Source organism: Elephas maximus, chromosome 2, assembly GCF_024166365.1.
Source record: "Elephas maximus indicus isolate mEleMax1 chromosome 2, mEleMax1 primary haplotype, whole genome shotgun sequence".
NCBI lineage: Eukaryota > Metazoa > Chordata > Mammalia > Proboscidea > Elephantidae > Elephas > Elephas maximus.
This window is the reverse complement of record NC_064820.1, coordinates 173677763-173703716: the sequence shown is the minus strand read 5'-3', so window position 1 is coordinate 173703716 and position 25954 is coordinate 173677763. Positions and strand designations below refer to the sequence as shown.

The 25954-nt window shown below is 42.3% G+C and overlaps 1 protein-coding gene across 1 annotated transcript in view; it reads right to left on the bottom strand.

The window, feature by feature from the left end:
- Positions 1 to 25954, bottom strand: part of ITK (IL2 inducible T cell kinase) — an 82557-nt gene that overhangs the window by 42203 nt on the left and 14400 nt on the right. Inside the window, exons 2-5 of the mRNA XM_049874208.1 lie at positions 10972 to 11076; positions 9362 to 9443; positions 7379 to 7507; positions 2766 to 2806 (exon numbers count right to left, since the gene is read on the bottom strand). Of these exons, the coding sequence (XP_049730165.1) occupies positions 2766 to 2806; positions 7379 to 7507; positions 9362 to 9443; positions 10972 to 11076 (357 nt within the window). The remainder of the gene's footprint in view (positions 1 to 2765; positions 2807 to 7378; positions 7508 to 9361; positions 9444 to 10971; positions 11077 to 25954) is intronic.

Here is a 25954-nt window from a genome sequence, read left to right as displayed (position 1 = left end):
GTCTGATAGAGTTGAGAATCACTAGATTAGAGTGAGAAAATGGAAGGACAGCATTTGGGGAGACTGTGAGACTCTGGGTTCAAGAAGGAATGGTTGGGGCCTAGGTGATAAGGGAAGGGAGGAAGTAGATGAGAGGACTGTTTCCCAGCCAGTCTGCTACAGGCCTCAGAACAGCCCTGACCTCCAAGTGCTTGGTCTGCTTTTAGCTGGGGAGAGGCCCACTGAACTGAGAAAGGCTTTCCCAGAGAGTTCAGGTAGCAGTGGCAGGGATAGAGTGTCTTAACAGGAAGGCAGGGAGAAAAGACAGAGACAGGCATGTTCCTGAGTGGTTTCCCAGGAAACCAAGATTGGGAGAGGCCTTGAAGGACCAGCTCAGTTCCCAGGTATGCAATGGGGGCCAAGAGGAATTGGAATTTGGCCTTCAATGTGCACATGACCTTGTTTTCATCCATAGGTTGAAACCAGATCAAACCAAACCCATTGCCATCGAGTCAATTTTGACTCATAGCGACCCTATAGGACAGAGTAGAACCGCCCCGTAGGGTTTCTAAGGAGCAACTGATAGATTTGAACTGCCGACCTTTTGGTTAGTAGTCAATTGCTTTAACCACTGCACAACCAGGGCTCCACCCACGGGCTAGAGGCCTGGAATTGTCGGTTACACTGATCATGGATAGTCTCCATTCTGACCAAAAAACAGCCACCCTTACCCTTTGGTGAACTAACCCTATCCCATCGTTTCCCTCACACAGAATGTTAGGCCTGTTAGCTTAGATCTTGAATTAAAAAACAGTTTTCCTATGTGCCAACCCAAGATGCCATCAGAACTTAGGGGACAGAACAAGAAGGCAAAGAGAGAAATGAATTTCAGTGGCTCAAAGTAAGAGAAACGTTGAAATGGATGTGTGGTTAAAATCAAAACAATGATTACAAAACCCTTGTGGTCGGAATGCTCAAAACAGTATTGACACTGCTCCTTTAAGAAGCTTGAAAAGCCAGATGACTTGGGCCAAGAAAAAACAGACTGGCAGCATTTTCTGTCTTTTTCCTTCATTTATGCTAAAAATAAGATGGGAGCAAAGAGCTACATATGTGGATTTTGTGGGACATGGGAGGAACCATCTGCGATCTGGGGCAGTGGGATCCCAAACCATATGTTCAAGGAAGGTGTGAAAATATTTTTTAGATGATCAATGAAAGAAGAGGAAAGGGAGCTCATTTTCTGCTACAGTTTACATACATTTCTTCCCTGCAGATGGGGGCAGGCTGATGACAGATCTAAAAACCAGCCCAAGGTGTTAAAGATTCAGAGCCTATTTGCATGGGGAAGCTGCCAGATTTGAAATGTCACCATGTCAGCTGAAGGGAAAAAAGCAAAGCTCATCCTTCCAGAAGAAGGATGAGGAAGCAGAATCAGTAGGTTCTGGAATAAAGGGCAGGTACTTTTTTTACTCAAACGTGGGGAGTCCCTGGGTGGTGCAAATAGTTAACAGGCTCAGCTGCTAATCAAAAGGTTGGAAGTTCAAGTCCACCTAGGGGTACCTGGGAAGAAAAGCCTGGTAATCTAGCTCTGAAAGATCAGCCATTGAAAACCCTGTGGAGCGCAGTTCCACTCTGACACACACGGGGTCACCATGAGTTGGAACTGACTGCACAGCAACTGGGCAGCTCCAGTGCGGCTACTGGTGTCAATATGACCGTAAAGTGAGGCCCGATTCTTCACTCTCATGTTTATTTTTTTGTCTCATTGACAGAATAAGCTTTCCCAGATGGGTTCTATGTTATCTAAGTGATGAGACTCAGTGTACCATAGGCCAATGGTTCTCAAACTTGAGCGTGCCTCAGAATCACCTGGAGGCTTATTGAAGTGCAGATCCCTGGGCTTCATCCCCAGAGTTTTGGATACAGTGGATCTAGGATGGGGCCTGAGAATTTGTATTCCAAACAAGCTTCCAAAAAAACCAAAAGTAAACCCATTGCTTTTGAGTCGATTCCAACTCATAGTGACCCTATAGGACAGAGTAGAACTGTTCCATAGGGTTTCCAAGGAGTGGCTAGTAGGTTCGAACTGCCAACCTTATGGTTAGCGGCCTGAGCTCTTAACCACTATGCCAGTAGGACTCTAAACAAGCTTCCAGGTGATGCCAATTCTGTTGGTCTGTGTACTACCATTTGAGAACTAACTACCGCTAGAGTGAAAGACCACCACGCCAAATACTCTTTATCCTACTAGCTTTACCACTAAGTTGTTGAGTGCCTTGGGCAAGACTCGAAACCTCTCTTGGGGCTTCATTTCCTAAACTTTAAGACAAGAAAAAAATTATAACCATTTGAAGGGGGCAGAGCAGGGAGTATCGAACTAGATAATAAAGTGGAAGTGCTTTAAAAATGTAAAGTATTATCAAACATATGCCTTCAAAGTGCTTATATGTCAAGGCATAAACACACAACTTTATATAGACGTGAGCTGTTTTTTTTTCCCCCCCAAAGTGACCATGTGGTAGCAACGCAGCTTGATAACAAGTGTTTGAGTGGATAAAGTGAGGTGATTTAGCCAATTGGTCCTGTCACATGAACAGACCCATGAGACAATTCAGTCCCAAGAAACCCAATGTATTGAGTACAACTGAGTCACGACTGTCTGCTACATTCACCCTGCTTTGAGAGCCATGGCAGACGGGGGGAAATGCGAGTGGGAACATGCCAGCCAAGCAGCCTGCAGCACCATGGGCCCACCTGCGCCTGGAGCTTGAGAGCTCACTCACCCTGTTGTCTTCAGGAGTAGGAGGAAGAGGCTTCTTTGAAGCTGAAACAAGAAAAACAGGAAAAGAAATGAGCATGAAACTAAATGAGCCCAGCCGGAGGTGAGCAGCCAGGGGGCTTTTAAGAGAAAAGGGGCCCCAAGGAGAACAAGACAAGAAAAGGGGCCAGAAGAAGATGAGGAGACACAGAGAAACCAAAATTGGCACTGTTAGAAGCTGTTTAATTTCTTTCAGCCTGCTGGTTCCTGATTCCCTTTTCTAGGAGGTACCAGAAACTTCTAGACGTCAACATTCTGGGCCTCTTACTTTTTGTATCCCTAGGAAAAGCCTAAACCAAAGGGTCTGACAGAAGGGTTAGGCGTGTGCCCTCCCTGGTAGATGCAAAGACTTCCATGAATGTACCTGGCACCTGCTAAACCCAGGAGTGGGAACCGGTGACTCAAGGGGACAGTGACTCACTGGCTTAGTGATGTTGTTGTGGCTTGAGAAGGGGGTGGAAGAGGCGAGAGGCCACTGTACTGCTTTTTGAGAGGGTGGAATCCATTTTTAGTTGCCTTCGGCATCTGAATATGTATTCTTGCTGCTTCCCCCAAACAGAACCCTGCAACATGTCTCCCTCTCTCTTTTTATCTCTGTATCTCCCTGTCTCTCCCCCCCTTACTCTCCTCACTCTCTTCCCTCTTTCTTTCTCTCTTTCTTTCTTTTCTTTCTCTTTTTCCCTACTTTCTCCTCCTTTCCTTCTCTCTCCTCTCTTCGCTGTCTCCTTCCTTTCTGTCTCTCACTATTTCTCCTTTGTGACGCTTCAAAGGACAGGCCCGGAATCAATGGACCAAAGCTGTGTGTCTGTGGGTCTGGCAGGCAGTGCACAGGTTTCGGCTTAAGATGCCTTAATAATTAGAGACAAGAAGGAGATGGGCTACAAAGATAGGCAGTGAGCTCCTCGAATTGGCGTGTGGTTAACTTTGAGTTAGATAGCCCCACGTGGAGGATATGGCAGAGGAGATTCTTGGTTTGAAACTGGGGCCCAGCCCCTGTGCAACTCCTTAAGCAAGAGCAGGATGGGGTATTGACTTGGGTATGCAATTAACAGAGAAGAAGGGTGGGAAGGAAAACACACATAATAGAAACTGTGGCTCCTATTCAGCACTCAAATTGCCACAAGGAGACTTGTGTTCTAATCCCAGCTACACTACAAATGAGCTATATGGCCTTGGGCCCCTTCCAACCTTGAACATTCTGTGACTGTTCTCTCTTTCTTCTTCCTCTGGCTTTGCCCTTCCCTTCCCTCCCTCTGGGTGCAGTTAGTATGTGGTAAGGATCAGGGCCAGTTCTTACCACAGAAATGTGTGTTGCTGTGGGCTGGGTGTAATAGGACTCATTTTTGTTCAACCACCTCTTTTTCTTCCCAGGCTATCTAACCACCTCCCAACACATATGCACACACACACACACACCCCTGTCTGTAGCGCTATATCTAAGCCTTTAAATTCTCCTGTTCACAAAAAAGTTGACACAGTTACCATTTATCGAGAGCTCATTAAATGCCAGCAGCTGTGCTAAGAGCATTCCAAAAATCAGTTGAATCTCCCAACAATCTCCATGAAGTAGTTACTTATCATTACCCTCATTTTACAGATAAGGAAACTGGCTCAAAGGCCCAGAGAGATTAAAGCGATATGCGGTTGGGACTCAGGTGTTTTTCACTCTGAAGCCTCGCACTCTTAGACCCTGTGCTGTTATGAACCCAACGCGCTTTCACCCAGAGCAGATGCCCGTGTGCTATGTTTACAGTGCAGTATGCTTCTTGAAGTTCTGCTCCAAATGCTGTCAAAACTGTGGTACGTGGAGCAATTTAAGCAATTTCAAAGAGGGTAGAATGAGATGTTCAGAGGGGGAAATGGCAGAAGGTGGCAATACAAGAACAGGACCACTAGCTAAGCAAATGCATGGTGCACCCTTGGAAGTGACCACAAGAGGTAGGCCCTGGGTTCTCATGGGGAAGAGCTCAGCATGACCGGCCCCCTGCCCTCCTTAAGAGTAGTCCTGGTGAGTCACTCAGATGCTCCTAACACCTCAGTCATGTGTCTACCACTCCGTTCGGGGAAATACTGTGTACCCTAGAAGAGAGGAATAGCTGCAATGTGTGAATGGTAAAAATTGCAAAATGGAAACACAGATTCAAAGAATTTCAGAATTGAAAATGGGCTTAGAGATTATTTCATGCTAGGCCTCCTAAAACCTCCCCTAAAATTTTAGAGATGAGGACATTAGGGCCAAGTGACTTACCAGCAGTCCCACAGCAAGGTGCTGCCAGGAATTCGAAGATCAGATCTTTGGCTTTGGAAAAGGTCTTTCACTCACTGGGACAAGTCCATACCATCTTATTACTGCGGTGGATTCCACCCACATAAAACCTTCCATTTCTTTTTTCGTTAAATACTGGGCTTTTTAAGCAAGGCATGGTCAACAGGGCTAATAAAGAGAATCCCTGCCTTCTAAAACTTAATAAATATTATTCTTCTGGGCCAAACGACTGATAGACTCAAACGACTTTCTCTCCCAAGATGGAAGATGAGAAGTGGTGGTTTTTAAAGTGTTACCAAGAAGGGCTGTGACTCAGGAAACTGCAGAAAACCAGTCCACATGTTATGTTTAGCACATCCGCCTAGGGTCGTCAATCAGAGGTATTAAGTTTTAGTGCAAAAAATAAATTGATAGAGGTGAAAAGGTAACTTGGGTAAGAGGGGTTGAGGGGAGAAGGGAATACAAGCAAAATAATCCATATGGGCCATCATTCCTATTCACCAATGGATTTGCAGAGCACTTCTTAGCTATGTGACCTCGAGCAGACTGACCTACTCAGGGCTTCCTTTTCTTTAACATCACACCTCCTTCCCTGAGAGCATGATACATGTAAAATCCCGTAATAGTGGAGGTGCACTTTATTGGGCATTTAAGGTTTCACAATCAGCATAGAAGTTAATATTGAGTTGCCCTTAAATTCCCATGACCTGAGCCTTTGACCACAAAGACCAAGAACTAACTTTTGTTTTCACTTTACACTTAGACTGAGCTGTGGCCTCATTTTCTCTGAGACTGTGGAGGTCAAGGGCAAGTCTGAAACGGAGCTGGGAAAATAAGATTTTTTTTTACTTCCTTTCCCTACTCCCCTTCCAAGTGCATACAGCTGAATTCATTGTAATTGAACACATGAATGATGTGATGCCACTGTGAATAAACAGTATTATATACCCATAAAGGCTGTCTCTGATACTTAAGTCCATCACTGTCAGTTTATCATACTATGGTAGCTTGCCTGTTGCTATGATGCTGAAAGCTATGCTACCAGTATTTCAAATATCAGCAGAGTCACCCATGGTAGATAGGTTTCAGCAGAGCTTCCAAACTAAGACACACTAGGAAGAAAAGCCTGGTGATTTACTTCCAAATACCAGTCGATGAAAACCCTGTGGATCACAACAGAATACTGTCTGATATAGTGCTAGAAGATGAGCCCCCTAAGTTGGAAGGCACTCAAAATACACAGTGGACACAACAATGGACTTAAGCATATCAATGATTGTGAAGATGGTACAGGACTGGGTGATATTTTGTTCTGTTATACATGGGGTTGCTGTCATGGATTGAATTGTGTCCCCCCCAAAATATGTGTCAACTTGGTTAGGCCACGATTCCCAGTATTGTATGGCCGCTGTCCTCCATTTTGTGTTCATAATTTTATGTTAAAGAGGATTAGGGTGGGACAGTAACACCACCCCTGCCCAGGTCAAATCCCTGATCCAATGTAAACAGAATTTCCCTGGGGTGTGGTCTGCACTACCTTTTATCTCTCAAGAGATAAAAAGGAAAGGGAAAGGAGCAGAGAGGGGGACGTCATACCACCAAGAAAGAAGCACCAGGAGCTGAGCATGTCCTTTAGACCTGCGGTTCCTGCGCAGGGAAGCTCCTAGTCCAGGGGATGATTGATGAGAAAGACCTTCCTCCAGAGAGGACAAAGTGAGAAAGCCTTCCCCTGGAGCTGACGCCCTGAATTTGGACTTTTATCCTACTAGACTGTGAGAAAATAAACTTCTCTTTGTTAAAGCCATCCACTTGTGGTATTTCTGTTATAGCAGCACTAGATGACCAAGACAGTCGCCATGAGCTAGAGCTGACCTGATGGGAAGTAACAGCAATGGTATTTAAGTAATGCCATCCACATTTCCTTACAGGAAGGGTTAGAGCAGTGCTTCTGAAACCTTACTGCGTATACAAATCTCCGGCAGATCTTGTGAAAACACAAATTCTGATCTAGTAGGTCAAGGGTGAGGCCAGAGAATTTGCATTTCTAACTAGCTCCCAGGTCATTTTGATACCACTTATCCAAGGACCATGCTTTGAGTAGCACGGAGCTATAAAGAAGTTAGTTTTGAGATGAGAGGAAAAAAAAAAAAAAAATCAGCAAACTAGTGGTGGAAGCAGATGATTCCCCTCAGAAAATTCTGAAAACCCAGAATTTTCTATCCAGTTCCTGACACTCCAGAGAGCTGTTAACTACCTAAGAGCACAGAGGTCAATCATTTCAAAAAGAAGAAAGGAATTCCCTAGTCTCTTACCGTTCTTGGTTGGGTCGTACTCAGCACAGCCTACTGCAAGCTTTTCCAACTGGGCACAGCATCTCCACCTCCCGTCTATCCAGAAATTAGGATGATACTTGGATACCAAACTGTTGTTGTTCCTTGTTTCTGAAAGGGATTGGCACCAAAAGAAGAATTATTTCTTGGCTAGTCTATCAAGGCACCACCTTCATAACTCCTTGGGATTTGACCCTGCCATGTAAGTCTGGGTGATTATTCGTAGAGACAGTCAAATGGCCTTTTACCTGGGCAGCTAAAGTCATGTTAGAATTAGGCATTATCAGATCTGGATTTGGCTCTGCCTCAAGTATGTCCTTAGGATGGGCAAACCCTCCTCTGAGCCTCAGTTTTCCTGCTGTGCAATGAGGTTGTTAGACTGATCAGTGGGCTCCACGAAAGTGTCTCAGGGGTGATGGGAAGCCCGAGTCGATGGGATTCTGACATCTTCACCTCTCCCACCTTCAACCACAGGAACCTGGCTTTCGTCCCTTCTAGATTTGTGGCTTTGAAGTAAGATTTTGGTAGAAAAAAAAAAAAAAGCTGGGCTCTGCTGATGAAAAAAAAAAAAGTCTAAAACCTGCAGAGCTAGCTAGCTACTTCCTTATGTTCCTTCCAGCTTTAAGATCCTGTGAGTAAAAGTCCTGCACAGATGGACAGCCGCTGAGGTTGTCTGCCCTTGAGGGTGCATAGCGAGACCTTTCTGATTACATTTTACTTTAATGTGTGTGTTCAGTTCTCCATGAGTCCTATATTTCTGAGCACCTTCTAGTTTGCCCGGCCTTGCCTATCGGGGCCCCGTTTGAGGCAACAACTGTGAAAGAAGCTGGGACTCAGATTTTTATTCTCATTTTTTCAGATACAGCTATTGTGGCTCCAGAGATTTCAGATGACTTGCTTTCATACCCATCCGTTTCCTTTGTTGTTGTTGTTGCCGTAGAGTAGAGACAGGTTAATATTTGAACCCAGTTCTCTTGGCAAATCCAGTGCTAAACAGAAGTAATAGTAATACTGACCGAGTGCTTTCTTGGGGACGGGTATTGTTCTAAGTGCCTCCTACGTACTGACTCACTTGATTCTCACAACAACCCTGTGTACTTGTTGTTGTTGTGTGTCGCCGAGTTGATTCCGACTCACAGTGACCCTATAGGACAGAGTCAAACTGCCCCATAGGGTTTCCAAGGAGTGGTTGGTGGATTCAAACTGCCAACTTTTTGGTTAGCAGTCTGAGCTTTTAACCACTTCACCAACAGGGCTGTACTTATATAACCATTTAAAATGTAACCATTAAAAATTATAAAGACCCTTCTTAATTTGGGGCCTTACAAAAACAATGGGCTGGATTTGGCTGACTCTTGTACTATACTATTTATTGCCTCTAGGGTCCAGGGGAAAATTTGGGACCTTCCACCAAAACAAAAAGGGAGGTTATCAGTTGGAATTTGTAGCTGAGGAAATGGAAATGCAGAAAGGTCACATAACGTGACCAGGGTCACACACTTCATAATTAGTAGGGCTGAGATTTTCACCTGAGCTGCCTGGCTTCCCATCCCATATACTTAAGCCCCAGGCTGGTTAGCCTAATTATGCCGACAAGAAAGCAAGATTTAAGAAATACCTTTGCTAATGATCTGGAAGAACAAGCTAGGTAGCATTTATTGGGTGCTGTCTACGGGCCTGGTTAATATTATGTAGGTATTTATGTAACCATTTAAAACTATAAAAAACATTTTTAGCTTGAGACCTTACAAAAACAAGTGGTAGGCTGGATATGGCCAGCCCCATGTTACAGGATTTGCTGCCTCCAGGGCCCAGTGGCAAACTTGGGACCTTCCACAAACACCAAAAGCGAGAAGTGCTTGACCATCAGCTACTCCCAAATCATACTCTATTCTAGTGTAGAACCGAAGCCCATTATAGGATCAAGGGAGTGGCAGGGACTCAATTTTACAGGAGTTTACTCACCTTCTTTGAGGGCCAGGACCCAGCGCTGCCGGCTCTCGCGGTCTGGAGCAAACACATACAGGAGGTAGTTATCATGCACGACCTGGAGACAGCACACAGAGTCAAGGTGAGCAGTATGTCCTGAGACCAAAAACTGGCCACATGCCCACCTGGCTGACTGGGCTGAGGGCTGGGTCTCAGGGGTTTGTCATCATCTAGGCAAACATCTGGGTGGTTAAGGAACTGGGGTCACTTTTACCCAGGTGTTTGGGGGCTGTGCAGATACAGGGTGAGCCTCTGCAACACAGGCTGCTCCTCACAGATTTGTGCCACCAGTAAGCAATCGTTACATTAAAACAGTGGCTTGACTTCTTAGGCGAAAGTTCTCCTCTTGACTGAATGGCACGATTATTTCTCATATTTATTTTTCAGTGATTAAAAAAAATCTTTCTGGCATGGGAGAAAATAAGATATTAGATGACAAGTGGACAAATAGGTTAAAAAAGTTTCTTTTATTTTGAAATCGTTGAAGACACACAAGAAGTCTCAAAAATAGTACAGAAAGTTCCCATGCACTCTACCTAGCTTTCCTTAGTGATAACACCTTTCATAACCCTAGCACAGCTTTAAAACCAGGAAATTCACCTGGATACCACACTGTTTACTAAACTACAGACCTTCTTTGTATTTTACCAGTTTTTTTTCATGCCCTCAATTGTCATGGGGTCTTAAAGACTGGAAAATACATGCCATTCCTTTTACTTTCATTTCTAAAACCTCCAACTCACCGGGGTCACTTTTCTAGTAGGAAAAAAATCCTTCTTTATGCCAGATTAAAAAGGGATATTCGTCTGTTAGGTTGACAAGCTGGAACAATGCCCTGGGATATGCAAGGAGATATCCACTCCTACAAAGCTATAAACTCCAAGAGTGGTAACAAGATTTAAAAAATGCCATGACCTACAGCCTCTAAGAGATCCTTAACCAGCTCTGTCCACTAGAACTTTCTACAGTGATGGATATGTTCTATATATGTGCTGTCCCATGTGGTAGCTATTAGCCACATGTGGCTAAAGAACATGTGAAATGTGACTACTGTGACCGAGGAACTTGATTTTTAATATTATTTCATTTTAATTAATTTACATTTAAATATAAATAGCCACATGTAGCTAGTGGCTGCTGTATTGGATGATGCAGTTCCAGGAGGCTCCCAGATTGTAAAGTCTGAGTCTTCTTACCCCCGAACCTCCAAGCAATTTATAACCAAGGATTTCAATCTGTTGCCCCAAACCATAGAGCAAACTGGACTTGAAGAATATTGGGCTTGCAGCCCTTGATGACAGCTTTTTCCTCCCCCAAGGGCCGAGTAATTAGGACTTTCCTTGAGGTAGGGAAGACATAAGGGAAAAGAGAATGAGAACAGATGTTTTCAAGATTTTGCACTTAATCTTTGTTGAATGAATGAATCTGTTACTTATTATAAGAACACAGAAGCCCTCTTAAGGGTTGGTCTCAGCTTTAACACCAGACTGGAGTCATTCCTTCCCGACCTTGTCTTACAATGGCTGAGGGTTTTAACCATAGTCTAGGGAGTGGGGAGCCAGTCCTCTTGGGCCTGACGGGCTTACCTGAAACGGGTATTTATAGTGGCATGGGATGCTAATGTCGCTTCTCACAATCTCAACACATTTGATTCGGGAGAGTTCAATGGAGCCCTTCAAGGTGCGCTTTTTCTGTGGGGAGAAAAGCACACCCCATTTAAACAAGAGAGAAGATAGGCTACTTCCATTTGGACTGCTTCTAGAAATCCATTACTGGATAAGATCCACTACCTTTGTAAACCAGGTCTGGCAAATATCCAGAAGCTGCCTGCTGGCCCTCAGTGCCTGAAAGAGACAATGTCAGCAGACTCCTGGACGACATGACCTTTGAATTGTCTTTTTTGATGGGGTGGCTGATTTCCACTCATTGAGGTAAGATGTCTTATACCCCACTGTCCTCACAACAAACGGCAGCACTGAACCACACGTGTGCCAAATTTCTCTGCTCTTATTTAATAGCACTGTAAATTGAGCTCAGGCCTGAGCTACGTGGTGATGTATAATTTTAGGGGAACATTCCTGTTCTATATCTTGCTTCTTTATGTCCCTTAATTATCCAGAGTCACACAATGACTCCTACAGACACTCCTGACCCTGCTGTATAATTATCCCTTCTCTATCCCACCCTCCCCCACATCAAATAGTACCCATTTTTCACTTCCTTGGGCTCTTGCCAGATATATTTCACTGATAACTAATTCACATGATGCTGTTCATGATTTATAATGTGCTACATGTTATTACATGTTATCCATTTCTAAGGGTCCTTGTACTTGGAGAGTGGATCACAGGGAAGACGATGCCTTACCTCGTGGGATAGATTCTATTGGTGAACTATCAGGCTCCAAGGAAGGCTAGTTAGGAGCATAGTAGCCTTTTAGAGCATAGCAGCCTTTCAGAGCACAGTAGCCTTTCACAGGTGCCCAGAATTAGGCTGTCATTGAGAACAAAATTTAATTCAGCTATGAAACCAGTTGCAAAATACCTCATTACACCATATCCTTTATAAGGAAGTAGTAACTGGTGATGAAATGGGCACAGGGTTGGAAAGGGTCAGGTTCGAGGTTAGGCTTTGCCTCTGACTAGCTCTGTGACCTTGGGCAATTCATCCAACATCTCCCAACCTTAGTTTCCACATCTGGTAAGTGAGGATAATAATACCTACATTTTAAGGGTTGATTGGAGAATAAAATGGGATGATGTAAACAGATGACTTGAATCATAATAAGTGTTCTCAGTAAAGGGTGCTCTTCCAACTAAAGAGGTCAAGGAAGTTCTAACTATCACAAAAGTGAGTCGTGATATAGCAATGCACTCGGTTGGTATTCAGGGAGCCACGACACCATCAGATTCTCCAGAACTGAGCTCAGTCTGTATATTCTATTTTTTCAACCCAGCCTGGATGCAGGTTTTTTGCTTTAGTAGTTGAGACACAGAACCGAGATGAAAAAAGTCACCATGTGCAAAGTACTCCCTATTTAATACAGGGAAGTTTTGTGGTGCTTCTTTTTCCATCTTCTTAAAAAAAAGAAAAAACTCATTTTGAAAATACACAATCTATCCATGTTCATTATAATAAATCAAATGATATGAACATATGTGAAGAAAATATTTATAATGTCTATCTGACCCTTTCCACTCCCCTTAGACAGTCAAGGTTAATCTTTTGAAATGTAGTCTTCTTTTCCCCACATGTTTATAGGCTATATATAAACAAAAATGAGCATCTGCTCTACACAGTGGTCTACTACTTGCTTTTGTAAGGTAATGATGTTACTAATGGGTCTGTCTGCCCTTAAAACCTCTGAAAATACATGTGCCCTTTGAACTCCTACTACCTTCTCTTTTGGAGTCTCCCACAGCTAGAAAAACAAGCCCTGATTCTGCCCATAATCATAGTTCTTTGGAATGGCTAATCTGTTTTTCAAAAACAGAAGGGCACAGGGAGCTGCCTTTACAACCACCGTCTGCAGCTATGGGTAAACAGGGAGCCTGAACTTTGAGGTTACCTTGTTATTCGAACCCTGTTGGGTTATTTCCTTAGCTGCGTAATGAAATGAAACAAAAAGTTCATGGCAGTAATAACAACAACTCCGTTTGCAGACAATTTTATCTTTGGAACCCCCTGATGCCAGAGCTCCCTGAGAGTACAGGCCAGGACGTGCACTACCATGGCCCACTGCCAAGCACAGTGGCTGGCTGGCAGGGGCAGGGCGAAAGGGGAGTTCTTAGTTAGGATGTGATGAATGAAGGCACCAAGTTGGAACACAGTTAAAACAATCTTGATCAGATTTAAGGCTAATGCACTTAGCCATCCAGGAAATATTTATTAAAGGTCAGTGTTAAGCCAGGCATTTTTCTGACTGTAGGAAATAGAGTGATGAAGATGATAAGACACTCTCTTGGAGCTCACAATCTGAGAAGGCAGGCAATAAACAACTGCTGTAAAGAGGTGCCTCTGAAGAAATCCCTGGCTATCTGTTTCCAAAAGGTCACAGCCTTGTAAACTTTATAGAGCACAGTTCTACTTTGCACACATGAGGTCGCCATGAATTGAAATCAACTCAACAGCAACTGGTTTGGTTTGGTTGGTAAAGAGAAAAAGAACAAGTTTGATGTGATCATCTTGTGGTCAGGGCAAGCCTCTCTGGAGAGAGGGCATTTGAGATCAGAAAGTTGAAAAGGGAGCCAGATCTGAAAGGTTTGGGGAAATGAGCATCCTTGCAGAAGGAACAGTGAAAGAACAAAAGCTCAGAGGTGGAAAAGTGCTGGCTGCATTCAACGAACAGAAAGGAGCCCCGTGTTGCCAGGGCAAAGTGACACCGGAAGAGGTCTTTAAGGGCCAGATCATCCAGGTGAGGAGTTTGGCTTTAATTTTGAGAGCAATGGGACTCCATTGTAGAAAAGGCCATCTCTAACAACCAACTTCTCTCTACTGATTCTGAATATTTTTAGGTTCTTCATGTACTTCTTCATCCCTATGACGTAAATTTTGGTTACCCCCAACTTTTGCAACATAAAACAAAAATGTGAGGCCTATTGTCATGTAAAATGGTTAAGTGCAATTTGTCATTGCTATTACCAGTGTATTTTAGTTTGTAAAATCTTCATACTGGATTTTGTTTACTTCTCATGACCATCTTGTGTGCCCTTGTGGATACCTGACCAGACCTTAGCACAATAACAAATGTTCATGGAATGAAAAAATAACTGCATGAATGATCCCCATTTTATAGATGAGGAAAGTGAGGTTGAAGAGGTCAAGCGCCTCACCCAGGGTAGCACAGTTGATAAGGTGGCAACCACAGCTCAGATTTGCTGACTACTTGCTGGAGCACGTTTCAAAGCATGACGTAGCTTTTTAGGTGGACAAATTTTTAACAAGGTATTAACCAGAGAATCTACAGGGCTTGGCATCAGAAAGACATGGTTCAAATCTTGCCACTGCTACTTACTTGACCTTGGGCAAGTCATTTAAATTCTGTAAGCCTCACTTTTCTCATTTGAAAAACCAGGAAAGATAACATAAACACGCTTCATAAGATTGTTATGAGGGTTAGATAAGATCATTCATTCAATGCAGGTAGTACAATATGCTGCACACAGACAAGTAAGGGTGGTTGACAGCCTGAGACCTTTGTAATCAGGGCATAAAGTGGAGGTGACTATTAACTGGAGTTATGAATACGAAAGAAAAAAAATGCTTTGTGAAGTTCTAAAGCGATGCTCCACCACTTGTCTGTCAGTTTGTTGTACTGTGGCTTGCACTTTGCTGTGATGCTGCTGGAAGCTATGCCACCAGTATTTCAAATACTAGCAGGGTTGTCCATGGTGGGCAGGTTTCAGTGGAGCTTCCAGACCAAGACAGACTAGGAAAGAGGACTTGGCAATCTACTTCTAAAAAAATTGGCCAGTGACAACCTTATGAATAGCAGTAGAACATTGTCCGATGTAGTGCTGGAAGATGAGCCCTTCAGGTTGGAAGGTACTCAAAATACGACTGGGGAAGAGTTGCCTCCTCAAAGCGAGTCAATATTAATGACATGGATAGAGTCAAGCTTTTGGGACCTTCATTTGTTGATGTGGCATGACTCGAAATGACAAGAAACAGCTGCAAACATCCATTAATAAGTGGGATGTGGAATGTAGAATGCACAAATCTAGGAAAACTGGAAGTTGTCAAAAATGAAATGGAATGCATCAAGATAAATATCCTAGGGCATTCGTGAGCTGAAATAGACTGTTATTGGCCATTTTGAATCAGACTATCATATGGTCTACCATGCTGGAAATAACAAATTGAAGAGGAACATTATGACATTCATTGTCAAAAAGAATTGGTTGACGTTCAACCATTTCAGGAGGCAGCATATGATCAAGAACTGATAGTACTAAAGGAAGAAGTCCAAGCTGCACTGAAGGCATTGGCAAAAAACAAGGCTCCAGGAATTGAAAGAATACCACTGAGATGTTTCAACAAACAGATGCAACAGTCGTCTATGCCAAAAAATTTAGAAGACAGCTAACTGACCAACCAACTGGAAGAGATCCATATTTGTGCCCATTCCAAAGAAAGGTGATCCAACGGAATGCAGTAATTATTGAACAGTATCATTAATACCACAGGCAAGTAAAATTTTGCTGAAGATAATTCAAAAGCAGTTGCAGCAGTACATCCACAGGGAATACCAGAAACTCAAGCTGGGTTCAGGAGAGGAAGTGGAATGAGGGATATACTCGCTGATGTCGGATGGATCTTGATTGAAAGCAGAGAATACCAGAAAGATGTTTACCTGCGTTTTATTGACTATACAAAGGCATTCTCCTTTGCAGATTGTAACAAATTACAGACAACATTGCAGAGAATGGGAATTCTAGAACACTTAATTGTGCTCATGAGGAAACTGTACATAGACCAAGAGGCAGCTGTTTGAATAGAACAAGGGGATTTTGCATGGTTTAAAATTAGGAAAGGTGTGCATCAGGGCTGTATCCTTTCACTGTATTTGTTCAATCTGTTTGTTGAGCAAATAATCCAAGAGGCCGGACTATATGAAGAATGGGGCATCGGTATTGGAGGAAGACTTATTAACAACCTGCGATATTCAGATGACACAACCTCGCTTGCTGAAAGTGAAAAGGACTTGAAGCACTTATAGAAGAAGATCAAAGACTACAGCCTTTAGTATGGATTACAACGCAACATAAAGAAAACAAAAATCCTCACAACTGGACCAATAAGCAACATCATGATAAACAGTAAAGACTGAAGTTGTCAAGAATTTCAGTTTACTTGGATCCACAATCAACACCCATGGAAGCAGCAAGAAATCAAACAACATATTGCATTAGGCGAATCTGCTGCAAAAGACCTCTTTAAAAAATATTAAAAGACAAAGATGTCACTTTGAGGACTTGGGTGCACCTGACTCAAGCCATGGTATTTTCAATTGCCTCATATGCCTATGAAAGCTGGACAATGAATAAGGAAGACCGAAGTAAAATCGATGCATTTGAATTATGGTGTTGGCAAAGAATACCAAATATACCATGGACTACTAGAGGAACGAACAAATCTGTCTTGGAAGAAGTACAGCCAGACTGCTCCTTAGAAGCGAGGATGGTGATACTTTGTCTTGCTTATTTTGGACATGTTATCAGGAGGGACCAGTCCCTGGAGAAGGTCACCATGCTTGGTGAAGTAGAGGGTCAGCAAAAGAGAGGAAGACCCTCAACAAGATGAATCAACACAGTGGCCGCAACAATGGGCTCAAATAGCAATGATTGTGAGGATGGCACAGGACTGGGCAGTGTTTCTTTCCGTTGTTCTTGGGGTCGCTATGATCAGAACGGACTCGACTGCACTTAACGGTAACAACAACAAAGCAGTGCTGGTCAACAGAATTAAAATGTGAGCCATATATATAATTAAAATTTTCTAGTAGCCACATTAAAAAAAGCAACAAGAAACAATCTAACTGAATATATTTGTTTAACCCAATATATGTAAAATATTATCATTTCTACATGTAACCAAAATAGAAAACTTAGTAATGGAATATTTTTTTTTTTAATGTAAAGATTTTTTTGTGCATTTCACAGTACATCTCAATTTGAACTAGCCATATTTCAGGTGCACAGTATCCACGTGTGGCTGGTGGCCACCATATTGAATAGTGTGTTTCCACGATTTCCAAGGAAGATTTCTCCACTAAATTCCAGAAGATCTCCTTTGATTTCTTAATATTCGTTGATTTCAGACATGGATTTTAAGAGACATTTGTGCCTTAACAGTCTGACAGGCGAGCCTTCAATCAAGGCTGCTGTTCTATTGAAATGGGTCTCCTGTCCCATTATCGAAACTCTCTTATTAACAAATGAGTGCTTGGTTTCCCCCTCATAATCCTTTCTGCATTGGCAGGCTTTCTCCAAAGGCCCTGAGTCCAGTTCTCCTCAGTCAACACAAGACCCAACACTGGTAGCAACAGGACCAGCTGTGCACCCCCACCAGGCACTGGGGAACAGCCAGTCAATGAGGTGAACACAGTTCAATCTCTGGGAAAAGCTGATTGTCTGTAATCATCCCAAACAACTGTGCTATTCCTGAAAATGCCAGCATAAAGTCCTCCAAAGAAACCACACAAAAGCCACCAGAGAAAGACAGCGACCAAGTAAATCCTGCCCTCGTTCTTACTTGTTACTCTGTCTGCATCATTTGGGGTGAGGGTTACAGGACTGTGCTTGGCCTGGCCTCTTTTCTTGGCCATGGTCAAAGTTATGGCCTCCTCATCTTCCACTGTTGCACCCTGGACATCTGGCATGTGTCAAACACAACCCAACGAGATGCCGATGCCCGTGTATTTGCACAAAGGCAAGGTTGTGCAAGCAGCTTTGAGATCTTTTCTTTTTATGTTAATATATTGTATGAAACAGAATATGGATTGTCAGTTTCAAAGAGAGAGACAAAAAACAAAATAAAGATGCTAACTTTTTTTGAGCACTTCCTATACTTGAGGCACTGTGCTGCTTACTCACCTCACCAACTTATTTAATCACAACCCTACAAAGTATTTTCCTCCCATTTTACCTGTGGGCTCCTGGGTGATGCAAACGGTTAACACAGTCGGCGCTAACCAAAAGGTTGGAGGTTTGAGTCCACCCAGAGGTGCCTCGGAAGAAAGGCTTGGTGATCTACTTCCAAAAAATCAGCCATTGAAAACCCTATGGAGCACAGTTCTACTCTGACATGCATGAGGTTACCATGAGTAAGAATCAACTCAATGGCAACTGGTTAAAATATAAAATAATTGGTTTTACAGGTAAGGAAATTGAGGTTCAGAGAGGCCAGGTCTCTGAGTACCTGGCAGAGCAGCATACAAGCTCAGCTCTGCCTTACTCCAGAGCCTGAACAGTTAACTACTATGCTTCACAGCTTTGCATTTGTTTGACTTTTCCTTACCCCACCCAAGGCTCAAGGATCACTCTTGTGACTGGTTTTCTCTAAGTCTTGCCCTGCAGAGCTTTGTTTGTGCCACATTTCCTGGATTTCAACGCAGGAGCACATTTCCTGGTTCCTCGGAGTAAAAACAAGCTCCTCTTTAACACTGGCCCCGTTGCTGCTTGGCTAATCCACCAGATATATAAAAGAGTGACTGTTCACCACCCAAGGAAAGAGGGCTTCACCTTTTCTGAAAAACAGCAGCATTTCAGCTTTGTGCTCTGGTATGGCAGAGTGGTGAAAGCTTCCAGGACAGGCAGACCTGGGTTTGAATCCTGACCTGATTCCTATCAGCTGTGCAACCTGAAGCAAGAGTTTTGTTATGGAGTAAATTGTGTACCCCCCGCCCCCCACCAAAAAAAAAAAAGTATAGGTTGTAAATCCTAATCTCTGTGCCAGTGGTTTTGGAGCTCTGGTGCAGCAGTGGTTAAGCATTTGGCTGCTAACTAAAAGGTCAGCAGTTCGAAACCACCGGCTGCTCCTTGGAAACCCTATGGGGCAGCTCTACTCTGCCCTATAGGGTTGTCTGAGTCAGAATTGACTGAAGGGCAATGGGAAGCCTGTGGTTATAAAAGCATTTGGGAATAGGTTGTTATGTTAATGAGGCAGGATTAGTGTAGGGTGTGTCTTGAGTCAACCTCTTAGAAGAAATAAAAGGAGATTAAGTAAGCAGAGATGGGGGAAGATAGATGCCAAGACACATGGAGATCTCCAAAGAACCAGAAACCAGGAGCTGAAGAGGCAAGGACCTTTCCCCAGGATCAACGCAAGAGAGAAAGCCTTCCCCTAGAGCTGTTGCCCTGATTTCAGACTTCTTCCCTCCTAAACTGTGAGAAAATAAATTTGTTAAAGCCACCCACTTATGGTACACACTAGATAACTAAGACATGTCTCAACCTCTCAGTTGCCTCATTTTTTTTAAAAGTGGAAATAATAATAGTTCCTTAATCACTGCCTTATTTTAAGAACTTAAAAGAACTTCATATACCTACTAGCAAATTTGAATCACTCAAATGACAAACCACTCATACATGACTTTTCCCTTTTTTCCTTCCCCAAATGCTGCCTGTAAGATAAGACCTTGTTCTTTTGCCTGCATGTATCCACATATTCAGAAACCCTGGTGGCGTAGTGGTTAAGTGCTACAGCTGCTAACCAAAGGGTCGGCAGTTTGAATCCACCAGGCACTCCTTGGAAACTCTATGGGGCAGTTCTACTCTGTCCTATAGGGTCGCTATGAGTCAGAATCGACTCGACGGCACTGGGTTTGGTTTTTTGGGGGGTTTATCCACATATTCTGTGGGGTTTTGTTTTGCAAATATAATTCATGTAATCAGGAGCCACCATTTTGGAGGACAACATTAACTTTCAACTGGCGAAGCTGGTGATTTTCACAATTTGAGTCATTTGTTTATTTTGTCTGTTATTTGTAAAAATCAGGGGGAAACCATGAAAGGGGTTGTTTCCTGGTCTCCCAACTGTGCCACATTCATATTCACAAGGTTTTATCTTCCTGCTTTCTCTCTCAGTCTCCTGTCAAAATTTTCTCCAGATAAGTCCGTAGTATAACTCACTGATAACTTAAATCTTGGCTTGTTCCGGGGGACCTTGGATTTGGACAGATACCACAGACTTAGCCAAGAAGGAGCCTTGCCAATGGAATTTCAGGCAGCAGCTGAGAGACAACTTTTCTAAGAGAACCACCTAGGGAAGTGGTGCACTGAAGACTTTCCCTGGATTACACTGTAAAAGTAGCTAGACATAGCATTTATCCGAGTTTCTTTAAGAGTAGGCAATCTTTCTGGTGGTGATTTTTAACAAGACATTTAAAAGAAGAGGCTCAATTCCTCTTCTGAGTGTAGTATAGCCATTGTACCAACCTGAAATCCCACAATGACACAAATGAAATTAAAGCTAATGTCATATGAAATGAAACTTCAGTGACTGATTTGGGGGCTGTTTTCCCTGCCCCCAGTAGAATGCAGACTATCGGTTTGAAACTTGGTTCTAGAGTTCTTCTTGGGATCCAGTTTCATCCCCTCTGTACAACATGCTCAAGGTGACCCACAAACTCCCTCCTGTTCTCCTAACTCAGATTTCTGTCTCTCACAACAAAGGGAGCTCTTATGTGGCAGCGGGAGGAAAGCAAGGATCCTGGATTTGGCAAAGCCACAGTTTGAACGATGATATGAAACATCGTGCAAGTTGTTTCTCTTCTCTGAGCTTGGTTTCCTCTTCAGTAATAACGGAAACGCTGACAGGTGCACTCAAGGTCATTATGACCTGAGCTATAGAAGGCCCCTAGCATGGTGCTTGGCACCTAATAAAGATATGACCATGACCGTTTCTATGAAAAAAGGAGAAAGTTGTAAAAAAGTGGCAACCTCTAAAACACCAGTGCAATTTTTATTTAGCTGTTGCTGTTTCCTCCCCTCCCTAGCTCATCTTCGGCTGAACCTAACTCCACTAAACTTGAAAGCTCTGGGAAGATCTGGAGCTAAAGCAGCAGTTTTTGAGGCTCCCTGGACCAATTTAAAGCCAGGAAACTATGATCCATCCTACACCTGCCTTCTTTTCTTTCCTCTTTTCCACAAGGCCTTTTAGTCATAATGAAACCATAGTCATCTGGCCTTCTTCACCTCAGCGTTGTCATACTGTGGTTTACTATGAGGCACACTGTGCTGTGAGGAAAACACTCTTGTCATCTGCCATCTTGTCAATAGTAGCACTCTGACTACCCGAAAGAAAAAAAGTGAGAATTTTACCAAATAAGTAAAAAGAAAGAAAAGGAAAAGGGCTAGAGTCTCATATAGTCTCTGGATGGCAATCTGGGATCTTCTATTAAAATTATAAATGTATCTTATGACAATAAATTTATTAAGAGCATATACCTGTAGGGGTGGTTCTGGGGTTTGAGGGTAGGGAGTGGAAGAGAGCTTTTTCTTTTCACCTAATATCCTTTGGTACTGTTTGAATATTTTACCATGAACATATATTTCTTTTGTTGTATTAAAAAAAGAGTTAAGTAAATAAATAACTTCCCTTACAGGATTTATTCTACAGAAACATTTGCTCAAAATATATAAAGATACAAGAATAAGGACGTTCAAAGCAGCATTATTTATCACACCAAAAACCTAAAAAGAACCTAAAGACCCACCGATAGGGGGATGGTAAAATTAGTTATGGTTCATCTATTCTGTGGCTGCCGGAGGCCGTTAACACTGGTTCTTGCTTGTAGGTGGCACCATCGCAGGCTTTCGCAATCTAAGTTACACATTTCTATAACACTTGAAGTTTTTACAGTGAGTAGGAAGGGTTAGTAAGCAGAAAAATAAAACTAATATTTTACAGCAGTCAGAAATGTTAAAAACACTGCACTGTAATACAGTGTTGGCCAGTGACTACAGGAGAAAGCTAAGTGGCATATATCATATGCTGGGTACACAAAATGTTGCCACTCTTTGGCCTTGTAACCTCATAACCCCACTAGCAGTAAGAAACAGCCATGCAGCACCTGTCACCTGCTCTTCTGAATCCATAGCAATTCAAGATCATGACAGACCCTCTCATGTTCTTCTTGAGGGGTAACCATTTTCTTCACAGATTCTAATAACTCATGTCTGTGTGCCTTTATGTGGGCATATTTCTCTTATAAGTGAAGCAATAGTTTAGGAATAATTTCTGAGCACAATCCATCTTAGATAAAAATATTAGTGACCCTACCCTGAAAAAATATTGGTTAAGATTTGCTTACAAAACTGGACAGAGAGAAAAGGACTTATTTGGAAAATCAGAACAAGAGTGTTATGTGGCAGGCACGGAGTATATCCACCCTCAAGGCATCCAGCACACCGTGGCACTCAGTGTCTCTGGTCTGTGAATGCTCTTTCAAAGCCCTCCTGCTTTCCAGAATAGGGAATATGAGGTTTTCAATGAGTTCGAAAGGATATATTATGTATCTTCCTTTCAAGTACTGAAGAGTCAGTAGCCAAATGCTGTAAACTGATAATTTCACCGCATTTCAAGAAATAACTCCCTGTACCAAGGCAAGGGTTCTTTGATATTTGTTAATTGATTAATTGAGGTAACAGCAAGTGAGACCAAGTGTGCAGCAGAAAGTGATATTTGTGAACCCTGTGACAAAATTCTTAATGAAAGTCGCTCTGAGTATGATTTCCAGAATGATTGGCAGGTGGATAAAAATCTCTTGACAATGCAAATGTAGGTTAAAACCAGTCTGCAGGAAGAGTTTAGCTAATAGATGAAAAGTCCCTACAATTAAGGAAAAGACTAACAGTTTTAAACAATTCACAGAGAACAAATATTAATGGCTCTTAAACATATGAAAAGATGCTTAAACTCACTATAACAGAAATGTAAATAAATTACACTGAGATAGTATTTTTTTTTAACCTGTGGGACTAGCAAAGATCAAAACACATGACAATGGTGTTGGTAACATTTTGAGAAAACAGGCCTCTCACATGTGGCCTGGGCAGTGTTTATTAGTACAACTTTTATTTGGTCATATTGGACAGAATAACAGATGCAAATATCCTCTGACACAACAATTTCACTTCTAAAAATGTTTTCTACAGACCAGGGTTTCTCAGCCTCAGCACTACGGACATTTTGGGCTGAATAAGTCTTTGTTGTGGAGGGCTGTCCTATGCATTGTAGATATTTAGCAGGATCTATGTTTTTTTTCTGGTCTCTACCCACCAGATGCCAGTAGAACCTCCACCCCTGCTCCCAGCTGTGACAACAAAAATGTCTCCAGACATTGCCAAATGTCCTCTGGTAGGCAAAATTGCTCCTGGTTGAAAACAACTACTATAGACATACTCGAACATATGGAAAGTGACATGCCTACAAGGTTGTTCATTCCACATTGTTTGTAATAGCAAACAACTGGAAACAGGCTAAATGTCTATCATTAAGAGAAATTTCTTATCCAGACAACAAAATATTATGCAGCCATAAAAAAAGAATGAACAGGTCTTTGTGTATTGCTATGGATTGAACTCTAAAACGTATTGTTAAATGACTAAAAGTAAGGTTAGGATGTGTGTGTATAGTATATTACCATTGTATAGAAAGGAGGGAAAGAAGAATGTTTATTTGTATTTACTTATATATACATAAATTCTCATTGGAAGAATTTAAGAAAATGTTGATCATATTGGTTGGTTTCAGGCAGGGTAACTGGGTGGCTTGGGACAAGGATAGGAGATTTGTCACATTATGTAATTTTTCATTTGAATTATGTAATATGTTATCGATTCAATAATTTTTTAAAATTAGTCTGGATTTTGTAGAAGATTCTCTAACAAAAGTGACTATCAACCCACAGATGGGAAGTTCAATAGGCATAGATGCAAAGGGGCAAAGGTTTATTCCGGCAACAATAATTTTCTTGGTGAACCAATTATACCAATTTGCAACACAGTTGAAAAGCAGTGTGAAATATACTAACCTTTTTTTTTTAATGTCACTGAGGAGCCCTAGCCGTGCGGTGGTTATGAGCTAACCGAAAGGTCAGCAGCTCTAATTCACCAGCTTCTCAGAAACCCCATGGGGCAGTTCTACTCTGTTCTATAGGGTCACTAGGAATAGGAATCGACTCTACGGCAATAGGTTTGGGTTTTTGGTTTAATGTCACCGAAATTTATAACTGGCTTTTTCTTTTTTTCTTGAATTATAACAACTTTTTCTTGAATTCAGAGAAGTTTGGAGGTCAGAACAGATTTTTGGCAGCAGGTTCATTTGTTCACTGTGTTCCTGGGTTACAGCCATCCAGGTACAGTGTGGAGGCCTGAAAGGACCTCTTTTTCCTGTCTTCCCTGCTCCTCTGAGCTTCTCTATCCAAATGGGCTCTTTGGAAGGACCTCTCCATCTCCAAATGTCAAAACAAACAAACCAGTTGCTGTCGAATTGATTCCAACTCATGGTGACCCCAGGTCAGAGTAGAAGTGTGCTCCATAGCGTTTTCAATGGCTGATTTTTTGGAAGTAGGTCACCAGGCCTTTCTTCTTAGGTGCCTCTGTGTAGACTCAAACCTCTAACCGTTTTGTTAAAAGTGGAGCACATTTTAGCATTTGCAGCATTCCACTCTCTGAACTACAGGCAGTCCCTGGGCTACAAACATCTGACTTATGGACAACTAGTTCTTGCCCTTTAATGCTATGTACATTTGCCCTCACTTTGAAATGATTGCACCAAGTCCTACTCGCAACAAATTCTTCATCACAATGAACTTCGCTTGCTGCACATGCAGCTTTTAAATAAATCACTGAAAAGGCTTCAAGCCTTTCCTTGCACTAAAGTACAGCTGTAAGACTAAATAAGATCCATAGGCACCTGTCCCAACTTACCTACAAATTTGACTTAATGGCACAACTAGGACTGGATCTCATTCATAACCTGGGGACTGCTTGTATTTAAAAGCAATAGTCATGAGTCATGAATCGTAGTTCCTGTTGCAATTCCATGGATCTAGTGTTCTCAGGCTTTAGTCATTTGCATCCCAACTCTTTTGCAATTTCTGTTCTAATCTGGTACCATCAAATGGTATTCAATTTTAATATTATTCTTCCATTAACTTACTTTTTTGCTTAAACGAATATATTCTAAAAGGAAAATTTAATCACTACTATAAATAAAAAAACAGTATTTTCTAATATAAATTGTAGTGAACACGTAACTATTAAGTTAAAAACATGATCAAAAGCATATTTATCCATCTGCCATTTTGGGTGCTCCCAGTGATACCCCACTTTGGGAAATACGAAGTTAGATCATTGTACATGAAGTTGGCTACTGTATGGGTTGTAAAGATAGATGAAGTTTGGTGTTAGTGACTCCCTGGTCTCCTTTTTTGGGACCCTGGTCCTGAATGATAGCATCTACATGGAGTTCCTTCTTGTATTACCACTCTGGGTATAACCATCCCAGAACATTATTCCCAGAAAGTGTGCAATGAAGGGTATCTATTATTATTATTGGGGTCATTATGAATCAGAATCAATTCAGTGGCAACTGGTATGGTTTGGTTTTGGGTAGGTGCAAAAGGTCACTGCACTTGGCTGCTAGTCAAAAGCTTAGAGGCTCAAGTCTACCCAGAAGTGCCTTGGAAAAAAGTCCTGTTGATTTACTTCTAGAAAATCCGCCACTGAAAACCCTGTGGAGCACAGTTCTACTCTGACACACATGGGGTCACCATGAGTTGGAATCCTCTCGATGACAATTGGTTTTGGTGTATTATTATTAGTTAATCTGGTAAACTAAACAGAGGTGAGCCTTACGCAGCATATGCTCCTTTGTTAAGGTCGCCCCAGGCACAGGAATAGAACTCAATTTTGTTAGCCCACTGAGTCCGGGTGAACAGAAGCATACACTGCGAACTAGTAGTGAGGGACACGATGGCCAAGATGCTTGTGTTGGGTTTTCAGAGAATTCTTATCGAAGGAAATCATATTTGGGCAACCAAATAGTTATCATGAAAGATGG